Raw genomic sequence first — 21,900 nt, 5'->3', positions numbered from 1 at the left:
AGAAGAAGTTCACTTTCGACACACCTAGAGAAGAATTATATATATAAAGATAAGCTGCGAGTTGTAAGTTATAAGTCCTAATTTCTTGCGGGACATCTGTCACCTATATCATATATCTCCTAAACTACGCAAAATCGTAGAACATACATAGGTCATTCGGATACTCATCACCATGAGGCTTTCAAATTTTAGCTTTGGACGTCAACTTCTCAGTCACCCGTATAATCATAAACATGCATCACAATGCTAGGCCCGTTTGCAACGCTCCATGCATTGAGAGATGACATATAAAACAGCAGTTTATTTAAAAAGCTTAAGGCTCGTGTGCTTCTCTACCGAATTTGTACGATACAAGCAGGTGTAGGAGTAGGATTGTTATTTGTCCGATCATGAAACCGGATACGTTGATCGTCTTTGTACTATTAGATTTAACCACAATCTTTTTGCGCAACGCTGACGGCGATAATACCCCCAGGGACTGTGCGCATTCTTTCAAAAAAACAAGACCGTGTGTTCACACGGGATTCACATAGCACATTTCACATAGCAGTCGGATACGGGAACGCAGGATGTGCCGTATCTACACAACATTCGGTTTTCCCAGGTCCGATGAAAATAAGATTCGGCAAAATATGACTCTTTTCTTACGGAAAAGGAGGACAATCGAGCGTACGGGTCACTTGGTGTTAAGTGATCACGGCCGCCAACATTCTCTTGCAGCACCAGAGGAATCACAGGAGCGTTGCCGGCCTTGAAGGAAGGTGTACGCGCTTTTTTTGAAGGTACTCATGTCATATCGTTCCGGAAACACCGCACAAGGAAGTTCATTCCACAGCTTTGTAGTACGTGGAAGAAAGCTCCTTGAAAACCGCACTGTGGGAATGATATCCTAACTTGTGGCGTGTTGTGCGAAGGTGGAATTCGGCGGCAGGAATCAGGTTAAACAGCTCTTCGGAACACTCCCCGTGATAAATGCCGTAGAAGACACATAATGAAGCGACGTCTCTACACAACGCCAAGTGATCCAGCTGTTCACAGAGCATGGGTCCCCGACAATTCGAACTGCTCTGCGTTGCATGCGGTCAAATGGATCGAGCTGATACTGCGGTGCTCCAGAACAGAGATGACAGCAATACTCCATTTGTGGCCGGACCTACGCTTTATACAGCGCTAGAATGTGGGCCGGCTTGAAGTATTGCCGTGCTCTATTTATGACGCCCAGTTTCTTGGAAGCCAATTTGGCTTTGATCTCCAGATGGCCGCGAAATTGGCAATCGCTCGAGATTTCGAGACCTAGAATTCCGATACTAAGTGAGACTGTAAGGGAAGTGTTGTCGAAGAGCGGCGGACTGAAATGTAATATAGTGATTGGTACCAACAGTTGCGGAAGGCTGTGGAAGTTTCTAGTATTAGATCTACTGAGTGCCAAGTGGGAGATTTTTGACCTATTGAGTCGAAAGAGCGTTATGATGTTTTCCTCTACTTTTACTAGATTGCACTCTTTCGAGGCCATACAAATTGTAAACTTTCACGCGATCGTAGGTAAAAAATCTCACACTTGGCACTTTGAACTACACCACAATAACGCGTCGATTCGGATCCGTTCAGTATTGATACTGTAAAGCTTTCTTTGTCGAGGATATGTCGCTTCTATTACATTCAAATTTGATTTAAATTTAGATTTTTATGGCTGATGATACCAGTATAAATTATACCTAATTGAAGTTGAAATATTTTAAAAATATAAGATTATCAACAATTTGTAGAAAAATAATAATTATACATTAACCAATTCAAAGTCTTTAATGATTAAAATATATCGTACAAAAAATAGTTAATCTAAACTATTGAATGAGTGGTGATTTTTATTCCGTTTGTATAAAACAAAATATACAAGTGGTCTTTCTTGGGACATAATTAATTTTTGTATGATGTAGTTAGATATGTCCAACTCATAGGGTAACTAATGGTAACCCTATTGCAATGACTCCGTTTTTGTCTGTCTGTAAGGGACACTGTTAGCCAGAAACAGCTGAAATTTTGATAGTGTGTTGTTAGATACTGTTGCCACCTTAATAATAATAAAATGGCCACCATGCAAATAAAAAAAATATATAAATTATATACATTACTAGTGAGACACTTTTGATACTCAAGGACTGGCGGAAACACACTCCTGTCGGCTCTTGCCTTTAACCACCGAAAGAATCGCAAACTAATGTATCCACACTTTTTTTTAAGGAAATTTACTCAAAAGTAGCTGACTATATTATATACAGATATCGCGCGAGTTGAATGCAGCGTTCAGGGATGCGATAGTGCTGTGACCTAATCATGAGTGTGTCGATAAATTTAAACAATGCTTTAAGATTACCATTTTACACTAGGAATGATGTAAAGATTATTTAATTAATTTTTTCATCATTTTAACCTACTTAACCTTTCTACCGTTTTCTGCGGTACGTAGCACTGTGTTATTTAATTAATGAAAATTAGGTCTAAATACAGTAACTACATGTGTGTTTTATTGCAGAATATAAGTTAAATTGTATGATTGTCAGTCGATTAATTGCATTCTATATTTGGTTTATAAAGTACACGATCAAGTTGATCTTAGTAAAGAATTTCGAATTTTTGACTATGTTCCCGAATATAGGCTAGCCATATTAGTATTATAGGTGGTTGAATAAGTGGTTTTCAAGGTACCTACTTAAATATTTCAGAATGGCGCCAACACAACCAAAAGAACCAAGAAAAACTTGCGATAAAGAACAAATGATTAAAGCCATAAAAATGGTTCGCGAGAAAGAAAATGGGCACTTTCAAAGCAGCAAACATTTTCAAAATACCAATAACGACATGCAACGCTAAGCCTGAAAACGGAACTTAGTCTTGAAGAAGCGGCTGTCACCATATTAGGTAGAAAAATTAAGTTGGGGACACAACAAAGAAAACGTTTTAGTCAAATGTATTTTAACGTTGGAAATCAAATTTCATGAACTAACAAGGACTGATCTTCGCAGAGTGGCATACATGTTTGCAGTACGAACATTTTGCAAAATTCGTTTGATGATTCTGGCATATCAGGAAAAACATGATTAAGGCTATTTTTAAACGTCATAAGGACAAACTGTCAATTAGGAGGCCTACGGTATTGTCATTTGCAAGAGGATTCGGCTTTAATAAGGAAAACGTGGACAATTTTTTTCGACTTCTGGAAGTGATGTTCGAAAAAAAAACTTCACCAGACCGTGTCTACAACGGTGATGAAACCGGCCTGACATTTGTCCAAAGTATAATTCTAGAAGTAATTGGACGCCGAGGAGAGAGGCAGATAACAGCAGCGGAAAGGGGTTCCCTGGTTACAAATGTAGTATGCATGAATGCCATCGGCCAATTTATACCTCCATTCATAATTTACCCAAGACAAAATATGAACTTACAACTGATGAAAGGTTGTACTCCTGGAGCTAAAACCTATTCACCCAACACCAGACAAAAGAGTATCACTGATATTAGATGGACACTTCAGCTACACCCAAAACATTGATTTAATAGACTGGGCAAGAGAGAATAATTGAAATGATATTGTTTCTCTACCAATTAACACAAACCAGAAGCTGCAACCGTTGGACAAGACATTAATGGGGCTGTTGAAAGTTTACTACAGTGAAGAAATACGAACCTGGATCAGAGACAACCAAAGACACAACAACAGACCACTGAGCCCTTTTGACATTGTAGATTTATTTGGGCGAGCTTACATGAATATAACTTCGTCTCCATATAAAAATAACAATAAGAAGAAAATTGAAAACAAAAATAATAAACCCAATCAAAAGAAAGAAGTATAGGAAATAAAAGAGCATAGACCAGGGACCAAAGTGAAGGTGAAGAAGATATCCAATTCGATTCAGATAGTGAACCAGATGCCCCTATAGGAAGAAAGGTTCCTGACTCTGCCGATGCAGTGTGTATGTTTTCCGAAAACGCAGCAGGAGTACTGTGGATCAGATGTTTAAACCTAGTTACTGCAACTAAAAAGTTTTTTTGTTTCTAAAGTAGATTTTGAATACAAAGAAAAGCTACGTTGTATTTGTATTTTTTGATTTTATAACTTAATCTTCATCTAAAATTTAGTTTCTTTTGTTCAGAACATGAATACCTAATGTTCATAATTATAAAAAAAATGATTTAAAACTGCTTTATTTCTTTGATATTTGCCATATGACTATAAGGCTTCGCGCGACCGTTACAAATGACAACGCGCCCGCTTGAAGGTTAATAATTTAATCCCATTTTTTTGTTCTACCCTTCTTCAACACACATTTAACGGAACGTTTAACGGAACTAGATGGACTTGGCCATCAGTCGTTATTGAAATAAAAAAAATATGTGTGGCACTCGGGGACTGCCGCGGTAAAGCTATTGCACAGCATTTTTTATCAACTCATGCAATTATAATTATTTATTTATGCAGTATTTGTTTTTTGATAAAATTAATTTAAAAAACAGAAAACGGGTAGAGAGTAAAATTTAACTTGCAAGATTTGATTACAGACAGACAACGGGACAGGTGAAACTAAATAAAAATGCTTGTCATAATAATAAAAATTTAAAAACGTGATAAAAAAAATCAAGACGTACCCGGCAACTGTAATGACCATTGCGAAATATCTATATACATCTAGTAAGTGTTAGGTTATTTTCGTTACGGAATTTCTGGATGCGGTCTCCACGCTCAAGGCCCGCGGTAGAAGCTATGCAATAGCTTAAAAATAATAATCGCAATATTAGTATTAACGCGTTAACACGGTAAGCGACGGATACGGCACACAGTACACACTACACTGCAGGCGCTCGAGGCGAGGCGGGGGAAGGCAGGGGAGATGCTCCGGCAGTTTTCCTCAGGCCCTGACTGCATTCAACTCGCGCGAAATCTGTACTTATAATGAGAATCAATTATGTACAGAGCACTCTCTTAGTGTTTGTATGTCACCAATCACATTTATAATGGTGCTAAATGCGAGTTCGACTGAATAAGTTTTATATTTACGTTTTTCCAATAACAATCGACAAATTAAGAATATATTAAATTAATGCTGATATTATAACTACATAATATATTATGGACGGCTTTACCTGTTACATACCAAGTTGTCTCATTAAAAAAATACTTAAAATTATATCAATTTTTATCGATCCGTAATTAATCTTCTCTTTGTTCACAGATTTTGATGAAGATTCGGACTTGACGATTCACATTTTGTTACAGATATGAACTAATAATTTCCACAGCCACACTGGCATTTCCGTTTTCACATTAGACATTGTGTGTGAATGTACAATTGAATATTTACTTACAAACAATAGTACAAATTTAATCCAAATATCACAAACACAACATCTACAAAAGGTGTCAACAACAAATATATTAATCCAACAAGCTTGCAGATAATATATTAAGGTTTAATTAAGCTCGGTTGCATCATATTAGCTGTTTTAGTTAAGGTTTAAGTCAAATTTAACATTCACTGTGGAATGTGTTGCACCATCGTATTTGGCATAACATTAAAGTTAAAAAGTGGAATATCAGATATTTATATGAAACTTTTGACAGGCGATTATCTATTTAACATTAAGAATAGCTTTAACCAGTGAAGATTTGATGATTACAGTTAACATTTTGAGTTATGACATTAGTTTTAAAATTCTCAAATGGTGCAACTCATTTTTTGCTGCCTTTGAATTTGACAAGTTCATACAAATTAGTCAAATATAGACACCACAAACACAGAACATTAAGTATAATGTATAATGCCAGCAAGATATATATTTGTATGTTAGTGAAATATTTATGGTTGATATGTCAGTCAAATACAACATATAAAAATCATGATTGCCTGTTTAAGTTAGCATCACAATTCAAGAATATAATATCACAGTTGATGTAAATTGCAAACACAACCATATCAAAACAAAATTAGTCCTAACATAAAATTTTAAAGTAAGCCATATAAAGATATGTTTTTATGTAACAAGAGGATGAATACGCTTCAGGGCCTCCTGATGACAAGTCATCAACATTGCCCATTATTTCTTGTCAAATGCACAGTGTAAATAAGATTAGCACTAGCTTTTACGAGTCTATGATTCTTGTTTGCAGTTTAGTGAAGTCATGTCAAGTGACTTTTCTGAATCTCATCACAAATTGCCTTCAGTTTCTCATTTTCTTCTGTTTTCTGGTTCAGTGTTGCTTCCAATGAGTTAATACATAGGTCTTTCCTTTTAATCATGACACTTAACTTAATTACTTCTGCTTTGTGTGCTTCCCTCATCTTTTCAAGTTCTTCATTAGTATGATTGAGTTTTGTAGTGGCATGTTGATTCAATAAGTCATAATTATTTTGCATTCTTAAAAGACTTTCTTCAAGTTCTTCAATTGATTTTTTATATTCCTCCTCATTCGCTTTAAAGCTCAAGATTATTTGTTTGGTTTTTTCATATTTATTAAGTAAATCATTATATGAATGTTCCACACTAGAGAGATGCCTTGCAAGTTCATCACATTTCCTTATCAGTTGTTTTCTGTCTTCCAAGTAACAACTTTTTTCTTGTTCTGTCTCTGATGCTATACTTGCAACTGTTCTCTCATATTCATCCACAACTGATGTCATTCTTTCGGCCATTTCAGTCCTTTCATCAAGCCTTTCTTTTAAATTTGAAATTTTTCTTAATCTACCATCAATTTCATATTTGAGGGACTCCATTTCAGTTTCAACTACTGTCAATTTATCTTTCAAGTCTTTATTTTCTGTTCTTAAAATTTTTTCTTCCATTTCTTTACCTGTTAACATTTCTCTTAAGCATGTGATTGTTATGTTATTAGTATGAATTTGTTCAGGAATACATTGGTAAATTTTGATGTCTTGATCCATAAGGCATATATCTGAAGTATCATTAGATATGAGATGTTGGTCAAAAGCAGCCATTTCAGGGGAAGATAATGATATTAACTGTTTACTCAATCTAGTTGGTGTTGTTGAATTTCTTGAAACTGCTGTATATAACCTTGGGGTTATAGTCATACCAGATATGCACTTATTATTATTATTTGTGTTTTCACTTAAGCAAGTTAATTGTGTGTTTGTTCTATATAAAGATGAAATATTATTATCTTGACAAATATCACCTTCTACATTTAAGGTTTTCTTTGATGTTTTTTGATTTTCATGGACTTTATTCAGTGCTAATGAGACCCTATGAGCAAACAAAGGGTCAAACTTTAAGAATAAACTTTCCTTTCCTTTATCAATAACCACACTACTTTTACTCTGATTGAGAAAGAATTCAAATGTTTTTGCATCAATGAATATTTCTCCATTATCATTATTTACTTTATTTGATGATTCACCAAAATTTATCATGTCATAATCTTCTAAAGTATCTTTCATAACATGTTTCTTCGTTGACATGTCTTCAGTGTGTATTTCCCTGATAGTCTCATTCATATCAGATTGAGTTGAGTGGCTTTCGTCTAGTATTATCATATTTTCTATTAAACTTTCATTATATGTCTCCTTACATTTATTCTCAAAGGAATTTGGATTAACAAACTTTTGTTCTTTTACCAATGCTGCGTTTTCTCCACATATTTTTATTTCTTCAGATGTAATATTACTGTGATTTTTAGTATTACAATCAGATGTTACATGAAAGTCTAAGTTTTTAATTATTTTTGAATTATCTTGCTTTGTGGCATACTTAGCTAATTTTGTATTTTGTTTATCGAAATTTGTCAAACCGTTATTGTATTGGCCTTCCATATCAGGTTCAACTAATAAAACAGGTTTCTCATATTTTGCTGTCTTCTTAACATTAATATTATGAGTTTCTGTGTAAGATTTATAATCAGAAAGTGTAGTTTCAGGATCATTGGTTTCTAAGTCATCCACTTTTATTTTCATAATATTGTCATCATTGATGAGTGTAACATTCTGCAGTACTCTAGATTTAGTACAATTCAATATATCCACATTTCTTAATGTTGAGTTAAAAGATTCAGCATGATTCTTACTAATATTCATGTCATATGCATATTCTTGGTTGTTGGTGTGTAAATTTTTATTTGTACAAATTTGAGGGGATGTAGGCAAAGTTTGGGTCACAAAGTCACAAAGATTTGAGGATGTATTAGAAATATACCGAAATGTATTTTCTTTATTGTCCAAGGGGTTTTCTGTTCTTTCCAATTCCATTGGCTCCATGTTGCCCACATTCATGATAGCCCAATAGTATGGATACGAAATATTGCTCCTTTTGTATCAACAGAAGACTAAAACAAGTCAAATATATTAGATTAGTATTAACACTATATGTATTATATTAATTATTAATATTTAATTATAAGTAAGTATAATATATTTACTATAAACAGCCTGATGATTGCTCTTCAAAGCGACTTTTAGTTCTATATATAATATTAGTAAAAAAAAACTCACATATTATACTCACTGAGTTTATACAACTTGAATGTCTAAACTCTATAGAAATCAAATGAAACTTTAATATGTATACAAACATGTAAACTTACAAAGAGCTTCGCGACTGCAAAAAGGTAAAACAGCCAACAACTATGCGATATAATTGTTCATCTTAGGAATGTTTTATTGTTTAATAACTATTTTCTCCATGCTCACGATTTCCGTTTAATTTTAAAATCTTTCCTCGATCTAGATCTATATTATTTATATGCTAGGTGCAATGACGTTCTATACAAAAGAACGTCAGTGATTTTAAATAGGTAAACGTATTGTCAGTTGTCACTTTCCTTGACCATTCCTTGGTTTCATGGATTGTCAACAATAACAACCGAAAAAAAAGCGCGGGAAACGTTGAATCGATTGGTCGTATTTTCTTTCGCTGAATTTTTATTTTTGATTTTATCAGTATTAGTATAGTACAGGGGTGCTCAAGCTTGAACTGCTGGCGATCTACCTCAAAATTGTTAGACTACGATCGATCGGCTCTGAGAGGCTTCAAGTATGTGTGATGATAGATTGTCGTCTAGGTAGAGTGTCACGATGACATAGATATTAGTTTTGCGCAAAATATGCATTTTTTTAGTCAAGGTATGTGTAGGTCTGCTCTTAAGTGTCAATGAAAAAACTCATAATTATTATTCTAAATTGCGAGTTTCTTGGTTCTTACAAAACAAACGCGTTCTAAATTTACAAGCTTAACTAAAGAGTGACTTTGGATGTTGAAGCGTGACACTGCATGCCCTGAGCATACTTTTCATAAGATGTACGAATTACTGATTTTAGTTTATTATACCGGATTTTTTTCTCGAGATCTACTCAAAAAGCACTCGCGATCGACCTGTCGATCCCGATCGACCGTTTAAGCACCCCTGGTATAGTATATTAGTGTAAATTATATTTATATTTAGTGTTAATATATTAGGTTTAGGGTTTAGCTAGAGTCCAGGTAAGTTTTTATGTATATCATAATATGAACAAGTGTTATATGAGATAGAGCAGAGTATCAGCAGTAGACTATGAGCAAATCAGTGCATTCACCATTATTTAATATAAGAAAACAATTTTATAAATTAATTACAACTTTTTACTCTCATGACAACGTAATAACTGCTTTGTAGTCATAGTAACCAAAAGTCACTAATTTCTTCTTCTATGAGTAAGACCTCTATGATACTCCCCCTCACGATGACCTTCAGGTCTGAGTGACACCTATCATCTTTAGAAGCTTTAACAATCTTGGTTGTGATAATGCCTTTGTAAAAAGGTGTGCCTCCATATGTTCTGTGTCCTTGTAACGGATGGTCACTAATTTCTTCTGGACACAATCCCGTATAAAATGTTCCTTTATACTGATATGTTTCGATCTCTTACCAGTCATTTGATTCCTTCTTTGCTTCTGTCATCGCCATATATTCGGCTTCTGCTGTTGACAAAGCCACTGTTCTTTGTTTCTTTGGTGCATAACTCATAAGGCCACCACCATACTTAAAAATATAACCGGTATATGAACGACGGTCAACGGTACATGCCGCCCAGTCAGCGTCAGCCATGCCTGTTAGTGCCATTCCTGATTGTTTATATCTGATGGTTACATTCTTCGTTCCTTTTAAATAACAAATCACTCTTTTTGCAGCTTGCCAATGTGTATTATCAAAACATGTATTATATTGGCTCAAATAACTAACAGCAAACATTATATCTGGTCTTGTGGCTACAGTGAGGTACATTAGAGATCCAATTAACATTTGGTATGGTATATTCTCCATATCTGTGAGTCCATTACCCTTCTCCAGTTTCAGACCAGTCTCCATGGGCGTTGACACTGGCTTACATTCAGCCATGTTGAACTTATTTATTAAATTTTCAATATAATTCTCCTGTGACAATGTTATTTCTCCCCCTACATGGGTGAATTGTATGCCCAGGCAATGATGGAGTGAACCCATATCTCGTAACTCAAAAACTTTTTGCAGTTTTGTTTTGACTTCTCGTAACAACATTTCTGATTTATATGCTAGTATTAAGTCATCCACATAAATGTTTACAAACAGCTTTTCTCCTCCTTTTTCTAATATATAAGCAAGGATCCGCTGAAGAATTCTTAAATCCGATTTCCAACAATTTCTCATGTAACTTTAAGAACCATTGTCTTCCTGCTTGTTTCAAACCATATATGGCTTTGTTTAGTTGACATATCCCATTATTTTTATATCTATTTATATCTAAAAGCATTCTTTTGCTTTTTTAATCAACTCTTTGTCTTTTCCATGTGTAATTATGTATTTTAAATATTTATCCAGATTTTTCGGCTTCTTCATATAAATTTGTTCATCTAAATCGCCGTTTAAAAATGCAGTACACACGTCTAGTTGGGATAACTTAAATTTATTTTCAATTGAATGTGCAATAAGTGTTCTAAGAGTACTTATTTTTGCAACAGGTGCAAATGTTTCAGTGTAATCAATATCTTCTTTCTGATTTAACCCACGCGCCACAAGTCGTGCTTTTCGTCTATCTATTTCTCCCATTGCATTATATTTATATTTTAAAATCATTTTACTATCAATCAAATTTTTGCTTTCGTTACTGTGTACAATTTTCATAGTATTATTTTTAAGATGAGATTCAATCTCGCTTATTATTGCATCTTCCCATTCATCCATGTTCTCGTCTATTTCACAGAAGAATGATTGTTCAGCATCCATCTCATAATCTTGATGCCATGCTGGTGGTTTTCTCTGTCTTTTATCAGTAGAACTAGTCGGATCTATTTCACCTGTTTCTGTATTTGCGTCAACAAATATTTCATCATTGTTCAATTCCTGGTCAGTTTCATCAATTTCATGTTCTTTCAAATCTTTATTATCTTCTACATTTTCTTTTTCAGAAGAAAACATAATTTCTATTTCCTTTTTATTAACTACATCTTGTTTTTGTTCTCCTTTGATCTCGTTTTCATAAAACATTTTGTCCAGTATTTTGACATCTCTGCTAATCATTACCTGGTCTGTTTTTGGGTTGAAAATCCGGTATGCCTTGTGATTTTCCGAATATCCTACAAAAATTCCAGGTGTCGCTCTGGCTTCAAATTTTCCATTTTTCTTTCCATTTTTATGTACAAACGCCTTAGTTCCGAATATGTGAAAATGTCTTACTGACGGAACTCTCTTTACCCATTTTTCAAATGGAGTCGCGTTATCAATACTTGTGCAAGGACTACGGTTTGCCAAGTAGTTAGCTGTATTAATAGCTTCAGCCCAAAAAACTTCTTTCATATTGGCGTCTATCAATATACATCTAGCTTTATCAAGCAATGTCCTATTTTTTCTTTCTGCTAAGCCATTCTTATTTTTATACTTACTTATACTATATATATACTTTTTTATACTTTTGTACCACATATTATTAGTTGAATAAAGGATTATTATTATTATTATTATTATTCTGTTCTGGCGTGTATTTTGCGGAAAGTCTCCTTTTGATGCCATTCTCCTTCAAATATTTGTGAAAATTATTGTTAATATATTCTGTCCCATTGTCACTTTGTAAGCATACTATCTTCTTTTTGGTAAATCTTTCAGCCTCATTTTTGAATTCCTTAAATTTTGATAGAGTTTCAATCTAAGTTTTCATTGTATATACTCTTGTATATCTTGAATAATCATCTGTAAATGTGATGAAGTATCTGGAACCCCCTTTCGATGGCTGCCTCATGGGACCACATACATCACTATGCACAATTTCTAATCTTTCATTTGTACGTTGCTCATTTTTAGGTGCATTAAACGGTAGTTTTATTGCTTTGCCTTTAGCACACACTTCACAGTCTTTAACTGTGTCACTGTTATTGAATTCTAAGCCTTCCATAATTTTCTTATCAAGTGCTATTCTCATTTGTCCTTCATTTAGATGTGCTAACTTTCTATGCCATTGCTGCATTTTGCTTGCTTCGCAGTAATTAGCTTTCTCTTCTATGTTTTCTTTAACGTAGTACAAACCGTCTGAATGTCTCTCTGCTTTTAACAGAATTTTATTGTTTCGCATCACGATAGCATTTTTTTGTTTAAATAAAACTGTTCCACCTTTGTCTGTTATTTTTCCAACTGACATTAGATTTGTAGTCAGCGATGGTACGTACAAGGCTTCAGTTAGTTTCAGATTTGGTATTTTATAGGTGTAAAGTTTTGCTGGACCTCGTCCTTCAATTTGTGCAAGACAGTTTTTTGATGCTAACCTTAACGTTTTGTTATCAGATGATGTGACGTACATCCGCTGTCAAGACACCATTTCTTAATTTTTTCTTTATTATCAGACGTATTTAGGCATGTTTCTTCTAAGCAACATAGACTTGCATTATTTTTATTAACTCGGTCCACTTTTGACCAGCATTCATGAGCTTTGTGTCCTTTCTTTTTGCATTTAAAACATTTAACAATAAAATTTTTTATTTTTGCCACGTTGTCTACTATACAGCGCCTCTTGTTCAGAGTTTTGTTCACTTGTACTAGCTATATTTTTTCTTGTCTCAGCTTCTTCAATTATCTTTATTTTCAAGTTGTCTGGATCTGGTAGATCATCCCTGGATTCTATCGCAATTCTAAAATTTTCAAAAGATTGAGGTAAGCTGTAAAGCATCATAATACTAAGAAGATCTTTATTAATTGGTATGTCCATATCTGCTAGTTTATCGACGATATCCATAAATTTATTCAAGTGATTGACAATGTTATAACCATCTTTCATCTTCTTCAATATCAACTCTTTTAATAGGCTTGCTTTTCTTGCAGGACCTTTGCTATAATATATGCTTTCTAGCGTATCCTAGACATCTTTACTTGTATGACAATTTTAACTTGTTTAAATTTGCCCGGTGATATTATGAGAAATAGCTCGGCTAATGCTAACTCATCTTTTTCCATATAGTCATTCAATGCATCACCTTCTCACGTTGGTCTCTTAATTTTATTTGAAACATAGCTCCAAAGGCCAAGTTTTAATAGTACAGCTTTTGCATGGATCCTCCATGTATCGTAGTTTTCTCTTTTCAATTGTTCTATGTGCACGTGATTACTCATTTTTCTCTTTTATTCCCGTTTCTGGGCCCATAACCTGTTATGTGAGATAGAGCAGAGTATCAGCAGTAGACTATGAGCAAATCAGTGCATTCACCATTATTTAATATAAGAAAACAATTTTATAAATTAATTACAACTTTTTACTCTCATGACAACGTAATAACTGCTTTGTAGTCATAGTCACCTCTATGATAGTATGACCTCACCGCCTGACTTGACCGCCCCGGGGGCTGAGATAGTTCCCCCGGCGGCTAATTTTATTACTGTGTCGACCAGTAATGAATCGGAAATGGACATGGATAGTTCTGTTTCCAAGCGTACAAGTCGCAAAAGATCTCATCTACATAAAATTTTCAAAACCTGTAATATGAAAAAGAGGAAACACGCTCAGGCGGTGGGTGGTAAGACTGGATGTCGTTGTGGAGGCAATGAAATTAGTGATACTTCAATAAAAATTACTAATAAACCTATAGAAACATTTAATATCACTAGTGAAAATAATCCAATAATTCTCTCAATACCCTCTATTGGTTCAGATCCTATTACATTTCTATTGGAAGGATAAAGTACAACGCATGTGACATAGCTCCATTTATTATGCACGTATAAAGAGAAATAAATTCACCAAATAACAGTACCACTCTACACCCTGTTTAATTTGGCAGGTTCCTTAAAAAAAAATCTAAATATTATTTAAATAAAATAGGTAGGAACAGAATGTCTTTATCATTCTTAAGTTTCACTGATGCTAACACCTTCATTGATAATTCCAACTTAGAAAAGATGAACTTGAAAGCATTTATTCCATCATTCCAAATAATGCGCATGCGCTTTGTACGAGGCGTGCCCTCGGACTGGTCAATTGAGGATGTTATTGAAAATGTGTCAGTGCCTAGTGGTTGTGGTACTCGTGAGGTTCTCAAGGTTAGATCAATAAATTATAAGACTAAAGTGGAGGGTTCTCCTGTCTGGAAACTTACTCAAAATCTTGTTCTGACATTCGATGGCCAGGTCCTACCGGAACGTATATTCGTTTGTTTTAATTCCTTACCAGTAGAGCTATACACATAGCCAACTAAACAATGTTTCAATTGTTGTCGATTTGGACATACGAAATTGCAATGCCAATCAAAATGTAAATGTTACAAATGCGGTTCTGAACACACTATTGACTCTTGTAATGTAAATGAGGAGAATGTTAATTGCTATTGCTCAGGTTATCATTTTGCTATCAGTAGAAGATCTACTGATAGCAAAATGATAACCTGTCCAGAGTATGAGCGTCAAAAACAAATTAAAATTTCTATGGCACAAAAATGCATCTCATATGGGGAAGCAGCGAAATTGATTCCTCCTATTAATAAATCCTATGCTTATATAGCAGGAAGAACATCAGTTTCTTATAATATTCCAGTACATCTATCTACTCGCCCTCATTCATCTCATCAGTCACAGCCAAATAGTTCATATAGGAAAACAATCTTTAGAAATCGTCGTACACCCCCTAATTATTATGTTATATATACATTACTAGCCGACCCGACAGACCTTGTTCTGTTCATACAAAAAAAATATTACGGGTGGGATTTTGTAAAATTTTTAGCTGACCTCTACTCGGTGAAAAGAATATTCCTACCAAATTTCAAGTCTTTAGCTGTAAAAGTTCCAGAGATATCGTGATGAGTGACTATTTACGTGGAAATCTCTTATTTATTCGTTATGATCAAGAGGCTCATCAAAATATAATCAAAGAATTTCACACTCCCCAAGATTGCTGTGCATTGGAAAATACTTCCACATTGACTACATCAGATATCATTCAAATTCTCATTCAGACATTAACTCAGTCTAATATTAAAATACCATACAACGTTGCATCTATAATCGATATGTTCAACAATCCAGAAACCCTTAAAAATGGCAGTACTTCAAAAAATTCTACACTGGAACTGTAGAAGTGCAGTTTCTAAAAAATCTGAAATAATATACTAAATAAACAAGTATAAGGCTTGTTTATTTGCACTCTCTGAGACTTGGCTTAAGCTAGGCTCCCCTTTTAAAACCACGGATTTTCTTGTTTAAGAGATGATAGGTCTGATGGGTATGGTGGTGCCGCTTTACATAACAGAAACACTATCTCTTTCTATCCTCTATCACTTCCTACCTATAGTAATTGTTCCGTGGTAGCAGCACAGATAAATAATATTTGTGTAGTTTCTATATATATTCCTTCCGCTTCTTCACTACTTAAACAGTCTTATCACACTTTCTCCTCTCACACAGTCTTCCTCGTCCTTTTATAATTTTAGGAGATTTCAACTCCCATCATATTTCTTGGGGATGTTCTATCTCTACACATTGTGGTGAAATGTTAATTAGTGCAATAGATCTTTCTCTTTCTTCGCCAAGTTTAGCTTCATGTATGACATGTCATACGTCATCTAACTCATATGGAAGTGATCACTTCCCAATTGTTGTTTCATTTCCGACTAATGATTCGCGTTACTTACAAAAATATAAACTCAAAAATGAAAAATTATGGGTTAAATTTAAAAGTGCCGTAGACCTCAATATTTCGAATTTACCCAACTTATCGCATGGAGTTAATAATTGTAGCAATTCATTTACAAGTGCACTACTACAAGCTGCAGATGAAACATTCCCTTTGAAAATGTTTCCTGGTCGCCATATCCCTTCTCCACCTTGGTGGGATAAAGAATGAACTGAAATAGTTAAATTAAGAAAAGAGGCTGAGAAACGGTACAATAGAGACATGTCAGATGAGAACTTTAGCGCCGTGTCACGCAAACTACTAAAAGAAAAAAATGCAGGGATGCAAAAAAAATCCCTATCCATTTCTCCTCATGTTAATCCACCTATTGTTTGGCAAAATATAAGACGATTTATAAATGTTATCAGTGATAATCGTATTATATCATTATACCCAATTTTAAGCGAAACATTTCTGGATCGTCTAGCTCCACCTTCAGTTCGGGAACACAACCTTTTTTGTAGTAATATTGCTTCGTACATCTTCCATAACCTATGTATCATTAATTCTACCTTCACTATGCAAGAACTACAAGGTGCTTTAACTTCGATCAAAGACTCTGCCCCAGGTGAAGATGGTTTTTTAGCAAACCTTAGTCAAGCTTCTTTTCAGTATTACTTGGATTTAATTAATAGAATAATTATATCGGGCAATGTTCCGCCTTCTTGAAAATCGCAAATTATTATTCCCATTCTTAAACCAGACAATTCACCGAGTCTAGCATCATCATATCGCCCAATAGCATTATCATATGTAATCGCTAAAGTTGCTGAGAATTTGGTAAAAATTCGTCTTGAATGGTTCATTGAAAATCGTGAAATACTACCCGAATCACAGTTTGGATTCAGGAAAGGTAGAAGCACTTTGGATAGAGTGGGTACTTTTATGACAGATATACGATTACTTTTTACACGTAATGAATCAGCTATTGCAGTCTTTTTAGACTTGCAATCAGCTTATGATAATGTCAATGTATATATTCTTCAATATAAAATGAATAAACTTGCTATTCCGGATATTCTAACTAACTTTATTATAAACCTTCTGTCAGGTAGAACAATAAAACTTGACCAACAACGGGATCAAAGTAGACTTGTGTGGAAAGGACTTCCACAAGGATCTGTACTCAGTCCGATACTTTTTAACCTATATACTCATGTCTTGGAATCTTCACTTCCGAACTCTATTAACATGCTTCAATTTGCTGATGATTAAGTATTATATGCCATGGGTAACACTATGAATGAACTAAATGTTCATTATGTAGCCGAATATCAAATTCCTTACATTGTTTATAACTTTGGATGGATGAAAATGGTCTCAGCGTTTTACCTCTTAAAAGTTCGGTAGTTATCTTCACGCGTCAACGTTTACATCCTCCAATTGTCATATTTTACGATAATCGTCGAATACCAACTAATAACCATGTCATGTTTTTGGGAGTCATTTGGGAAAATTGATTGAAACATTTCACTTGAACTTTAAGAAAGTTAAATTAATAAATACAACTTTAACTTTTTCAACAAAACTTAAAACAATCGCGGGCTGCGTAAAGCACTCCAGACATCGGACACACATTCCGAAAGCTCGCGTTAAGCTAAATAACAAATTACAAATACTTAAATAAAATGGCGAAAATTAATAAAGGCGTAAATAGGGTATACCCCACAATTCTAGTTTATCGATACTTTATTTACAATTACTAACCAACAATCTAAACAAAGCATTAAAATCTAGTAGTTTGGTGTTATTCGAATGTTTTAATATTTTTAACAATTAATAAATTAATGAATGGATAAGCTTTGTAAAAAAATAGTTCAATACTTACGAAACCACTGTTTTAATGAGAGATTTCCTGCGCAGCGAACAAATGGGAGGCTCTTTTGCACAGGATGCCGGCTAGATTATGGTTACCACAAAGCGCGCCTATTTCTGCCGTGAAGCAGTAATGTGTTAGCATTACTGTGTTTCGGTCTGAAGAGAGCTGTAGCTAGTGAAATTACTGGGCAAATGAGACCTAACATCTTATGTCTCAAGGTGACGACAGCAGTTGTAGTGCCGCTCAAAATTTTTGGGGTTTTTCAAGAATCCTGAGCGGCACTGCATTGTAATGGACAGGGCGTATCCATTACAATCAGCGGTGCGTCCTGCTCGTCTCGTTCCTTATTTTCATAAAAAAAGTAAGTTTGTATGATTTTTGATAGGTTGCTTTCAAATTACACATAATTAATAAATTGTTATTGTTTAGTTCTTCCTTATCCACGATCATTACCTCCAAACTACTTCATATTTTATAAAAATAAAAATTCTGAAGCTACTTAGTTTTAAATACCTAGTTAGGTGTAGTATTTTTACAATAACAGAACAATTTCAATATAGACTTAAACAGCTTATTATTTATCGATTACAACTCCTTTTAAAGAAACCTAACTATCGATAGAAGACGTCATTCCCTACGCGGACCTTGCCTTTGAATAGCGGTGTCTTTTTGACTGCGGTCAAAGAGACACCGCCGGCACGTGTATCTCTTTGACGGCCGCGGGGGGCGCAATTCAAAGGCAGCTCGGCAAAGCGACAACGCCTTATGATGTTGAAATATTCGAGTTCATTGAATTATTGACCCAGTCCCCCAAATCTTACAGGACGTTTAAATTTATTTAAAATGAAAAGCCAGCCTATTTTTTGACAAACCACTGCACGGATTTCGTTAACTTTTCGCATATCGTCAGCTAACAAGTATGTACCTATATTTATTACATAATCAAATCAAATCAAATCATTTATTAATAACACCATGTTACAAGTCAAAAAGCAAAAATAGGTCAATTTAAAATTCAAATTATCATTTTACATAGGTAGGGAAGTCCTACCTCACAATAATACAGTATTATGTAATTATATATTGTTATGTATATAAAGAAAATAAATATTTTTTACGTGTTGTAAAATAAGTTTTACCTAGTCAAATAACTGGCATCTTGTAGAACTCCTCAACTGAGTAAAACGTATGTTGGAGAAGCCATTTTCGGAGTTGTGTCTTAAACACCGTTGTGGAAGTTGCATCTTTCTTGATCGAGTTGGGCAGCTTGTTATACACAGATGGACCCATTATGTATACTGATCTCTCCGATTTACGCAGCTTATGGTCTGGTGTGACCAGTAAATGTGCGAGATTGTTGCTGCGTAAAGATCTAGATGTATTAAAACCTTTCTGTCGGAAGAGGTTTATATTATTATACGTGTACAGTGCTATTTGATAAATCAGCTCGCAAGGTAGAGGCATGATCTGAAGTTCTCTAAACAGCTCTCTACAAGAAACATCGCGCATATAAGCTGTTTCCATACTGTATATATATAAAGATAGGGAAAAAAACAAGATAGGGAAGACATGGACTGTTATAGACCAGTTACACTTATACCAATTTTCTCAAAAATAATAGAAAAGTATATTTGTAATAACTTAAACGATTATTTTGAAAAGAATGAAATATTAACCGAAAAGCAAAAAGGCTTTAGAAAAAATAAATCAATTAATTTAGCAATATACAATTTCTTGAAGGAAGTCATTACTAATGTAGATAAAAGAAAGCATGTATGCGTACTTTATATGGACCTCACTAAGGCATTTGACTATGTCGACCATCAAATATTATTGAATAAGCTAAGCGGGTACGGGGTTAGAGGAAACAGCTTATCACTTCTAAAATCATATCTAACGGGGAGGCAACAAATGACACAAATAGCGAGGTTAGTACGGCATGATAAAACAGAAACACCATATATATCGGAGTCAAAAACCGTAACCACTGGAGTACCGCAGGGAAGTATATTAGGTCCATTGTTGTTCATAACATATATAAACGATTTCCCTACGGTAACCAACCATGAGATGATTTTATTTGCTGACGACAGCACAGTGATATTTATAGGTGAAAATTTAAATTCTTTTGAAAGTGACATTAATAATACTATAGGCAATATTATAAACTGGTTGACATGTAACAATTTAATCATAAATCTTGACAAAACTAGCATAATGACATTTGTAAATAGACGCAATAAGATAGCATTGAACATTAATTATCTAAGTAAAAAAATATCTGAAATAACACAAACAAAATTTTTAGGCCTACATATTGATGATTGCCTAAATTGGAAAACCCATATTGAAAATTTGTGCATGAAGCTAAATAGATTTTCATTTGCATTGCACATGCTGTCTAAAGTAGTAAACCAGTCCGCAGTGTTAGTAGCTTTTAACGCATATGTCACATCAAATATTCGGTACGGGATCATATTTTGGGGAAATTCCACAGATAAGGATAGAGTCTTTAAATGTCAGAAAAAATGTATAAGATCTATATTTCATTTAAGCCCTACTGATTCCTGTAAACCATATTTTGATAAATTTAAAATACTTACTTTCCCGTGCCTATATATATATGAAGTGCTAGTATTCATTAGAACAAATGATCAACTATTTAGTTACTCTGATAGTAAACGCAGAAAAAATAAAATATGTTTCACGCAGCATACAACGGCACTTTTTGGTAATAGTATATTTAATATAGCTCCTCAGCTATATAATAAACCTCAGCATCATTAGCGGACCAGAACTTAAATATTAACTCTTTTAAAAATAAAATTAAGGAATTTTTAATGACGAAGAAATATTATTCAGTTAAAGAATATTTAACAGACATGAATGTATAGTCATTAGAATAAGTTAATTCAGATATTTCAAATTAACATTTTTAGTAAGCAAATTTTTATTTTTCACATTTTTATAATATTATGGTGGATAGACTTTTATGAATAATTTGGTTTTTATGTTGTATGTTTTTCACGGTAAAGTTAGAGTAAGAATTGTAAAATATTATTTTTGCATGCCTACCCGGCAGATTGTTAGCACCTATGATTATAATGTAACACCAATGTACCCACTCAATCTATGCAATTAAATGACTTGATTTGATTTGATTTGAAAGATGGACTGTGATTTCGGTGTTTCATTATATTGCAAAGTTAATAAATGCCTAAACTCAGTACTTCATTTTAATAAAATTCGTTTGTTTCTTTATTATGATGATTTTGGATTGATGATGTTTTAAATAGTTTGTATTATTATACAATGACCCTTTGTGATTAAGGGTATGTTCCGATATGCACTGCGAGCACTGCACAGTGCTATCACTAGAAAAATTCGTTCCGTTATGAACTGCCAGTATACTGCCGCAGTACCCTAGGGAAATATATGACGTCATAAATCAGATAAAATAAAGAATTAGGTACTCGCAGTACTTCGATCACGTGATCAGGCACAACCACTAGATTGCCTAAAGATGTATAAACAATACCTACAGTTTAATCCCAAATATTTTTAATTTGACATTACTACAACAATAGTTTTTTTAATGAACTAGAAAACTTTAATAAACTCATTTGATTGCTGCGTCAAAAAATGCGGCTGACAGTATACGGTATTGCGTTCCGTTTTAAATAGTAGCCAGTATACCTAGCTGTAAAGGAACGGCTTCACAGTATACTAAATTGACGTAACACTGTACAGTGGTCGCAGTGCATATCGGAACATACCTATAAAACATATCCCATATTTTCATATATCAGCGCGCATATTGATAATTATAACGGATTGGGTGAAATAAAGAGAATACGAGTATAAGCACTACGTTCACACTAAATCCAAATTTTTTATCACATATTTCTTTCT

The 21,900-nt window shown here is 34.1% G+C and overlaps 2 protein-coding genes across 2 annotated transcripts in view; one reads left to right on the top strand and one right to left on the bottom strand.

The window, feature by feature from the left end:
- Positions 1–21,900, top strand: part of LOC126964928 (protein CLP1 homolog) — a 261,415-nt gene that overhangs the window by 99,932 nt on the left and 139,583 nt on the right. The window lies entirely within an intron of this gene.
- Positions 1,785–8,743, bottom strand: LOC126964918 (transforming acidic coiled-coil-containing protein 3-like). Its single transcript, XM_050808239.1, has 2 exons — positions 8,594–8,743; positions 1,785–8,335 (listed from the first exon to the last, which is right to left on the bottom strand). The coding sequence occupies exon 2, from the start codon at positions 8,280–8,282 to the stop codon at positions 6,177–6,179; it is 2,106 nt and encodes a 701-aa protein (XP_050664196.1). The 5' UTR covers positions 8,283–8,335; positions 8,594–8,743; the 3' UTR covers positions 1,785–6,176.

Source organism: Leptidea sinapis, chromosome 6, assembly GCF_905404315.1.
Source record: "Leptidea sinapis chromosome 6, ilLepSina1.1, whole genome shotgun sequence".
Classification (NCBI taxonomy): domain Eukaryota; kingdom Metazoa; phylum Arthropoda; class Insecta; order Lepidoptera; family Pieridae; genus Leptidea; species Leptidea sinapis.
The sequence above is the reverse complement of the archived record's forward strand: the minus strand, read 5'-3'. Positions and strand labels throughout refer to the sequence as shown.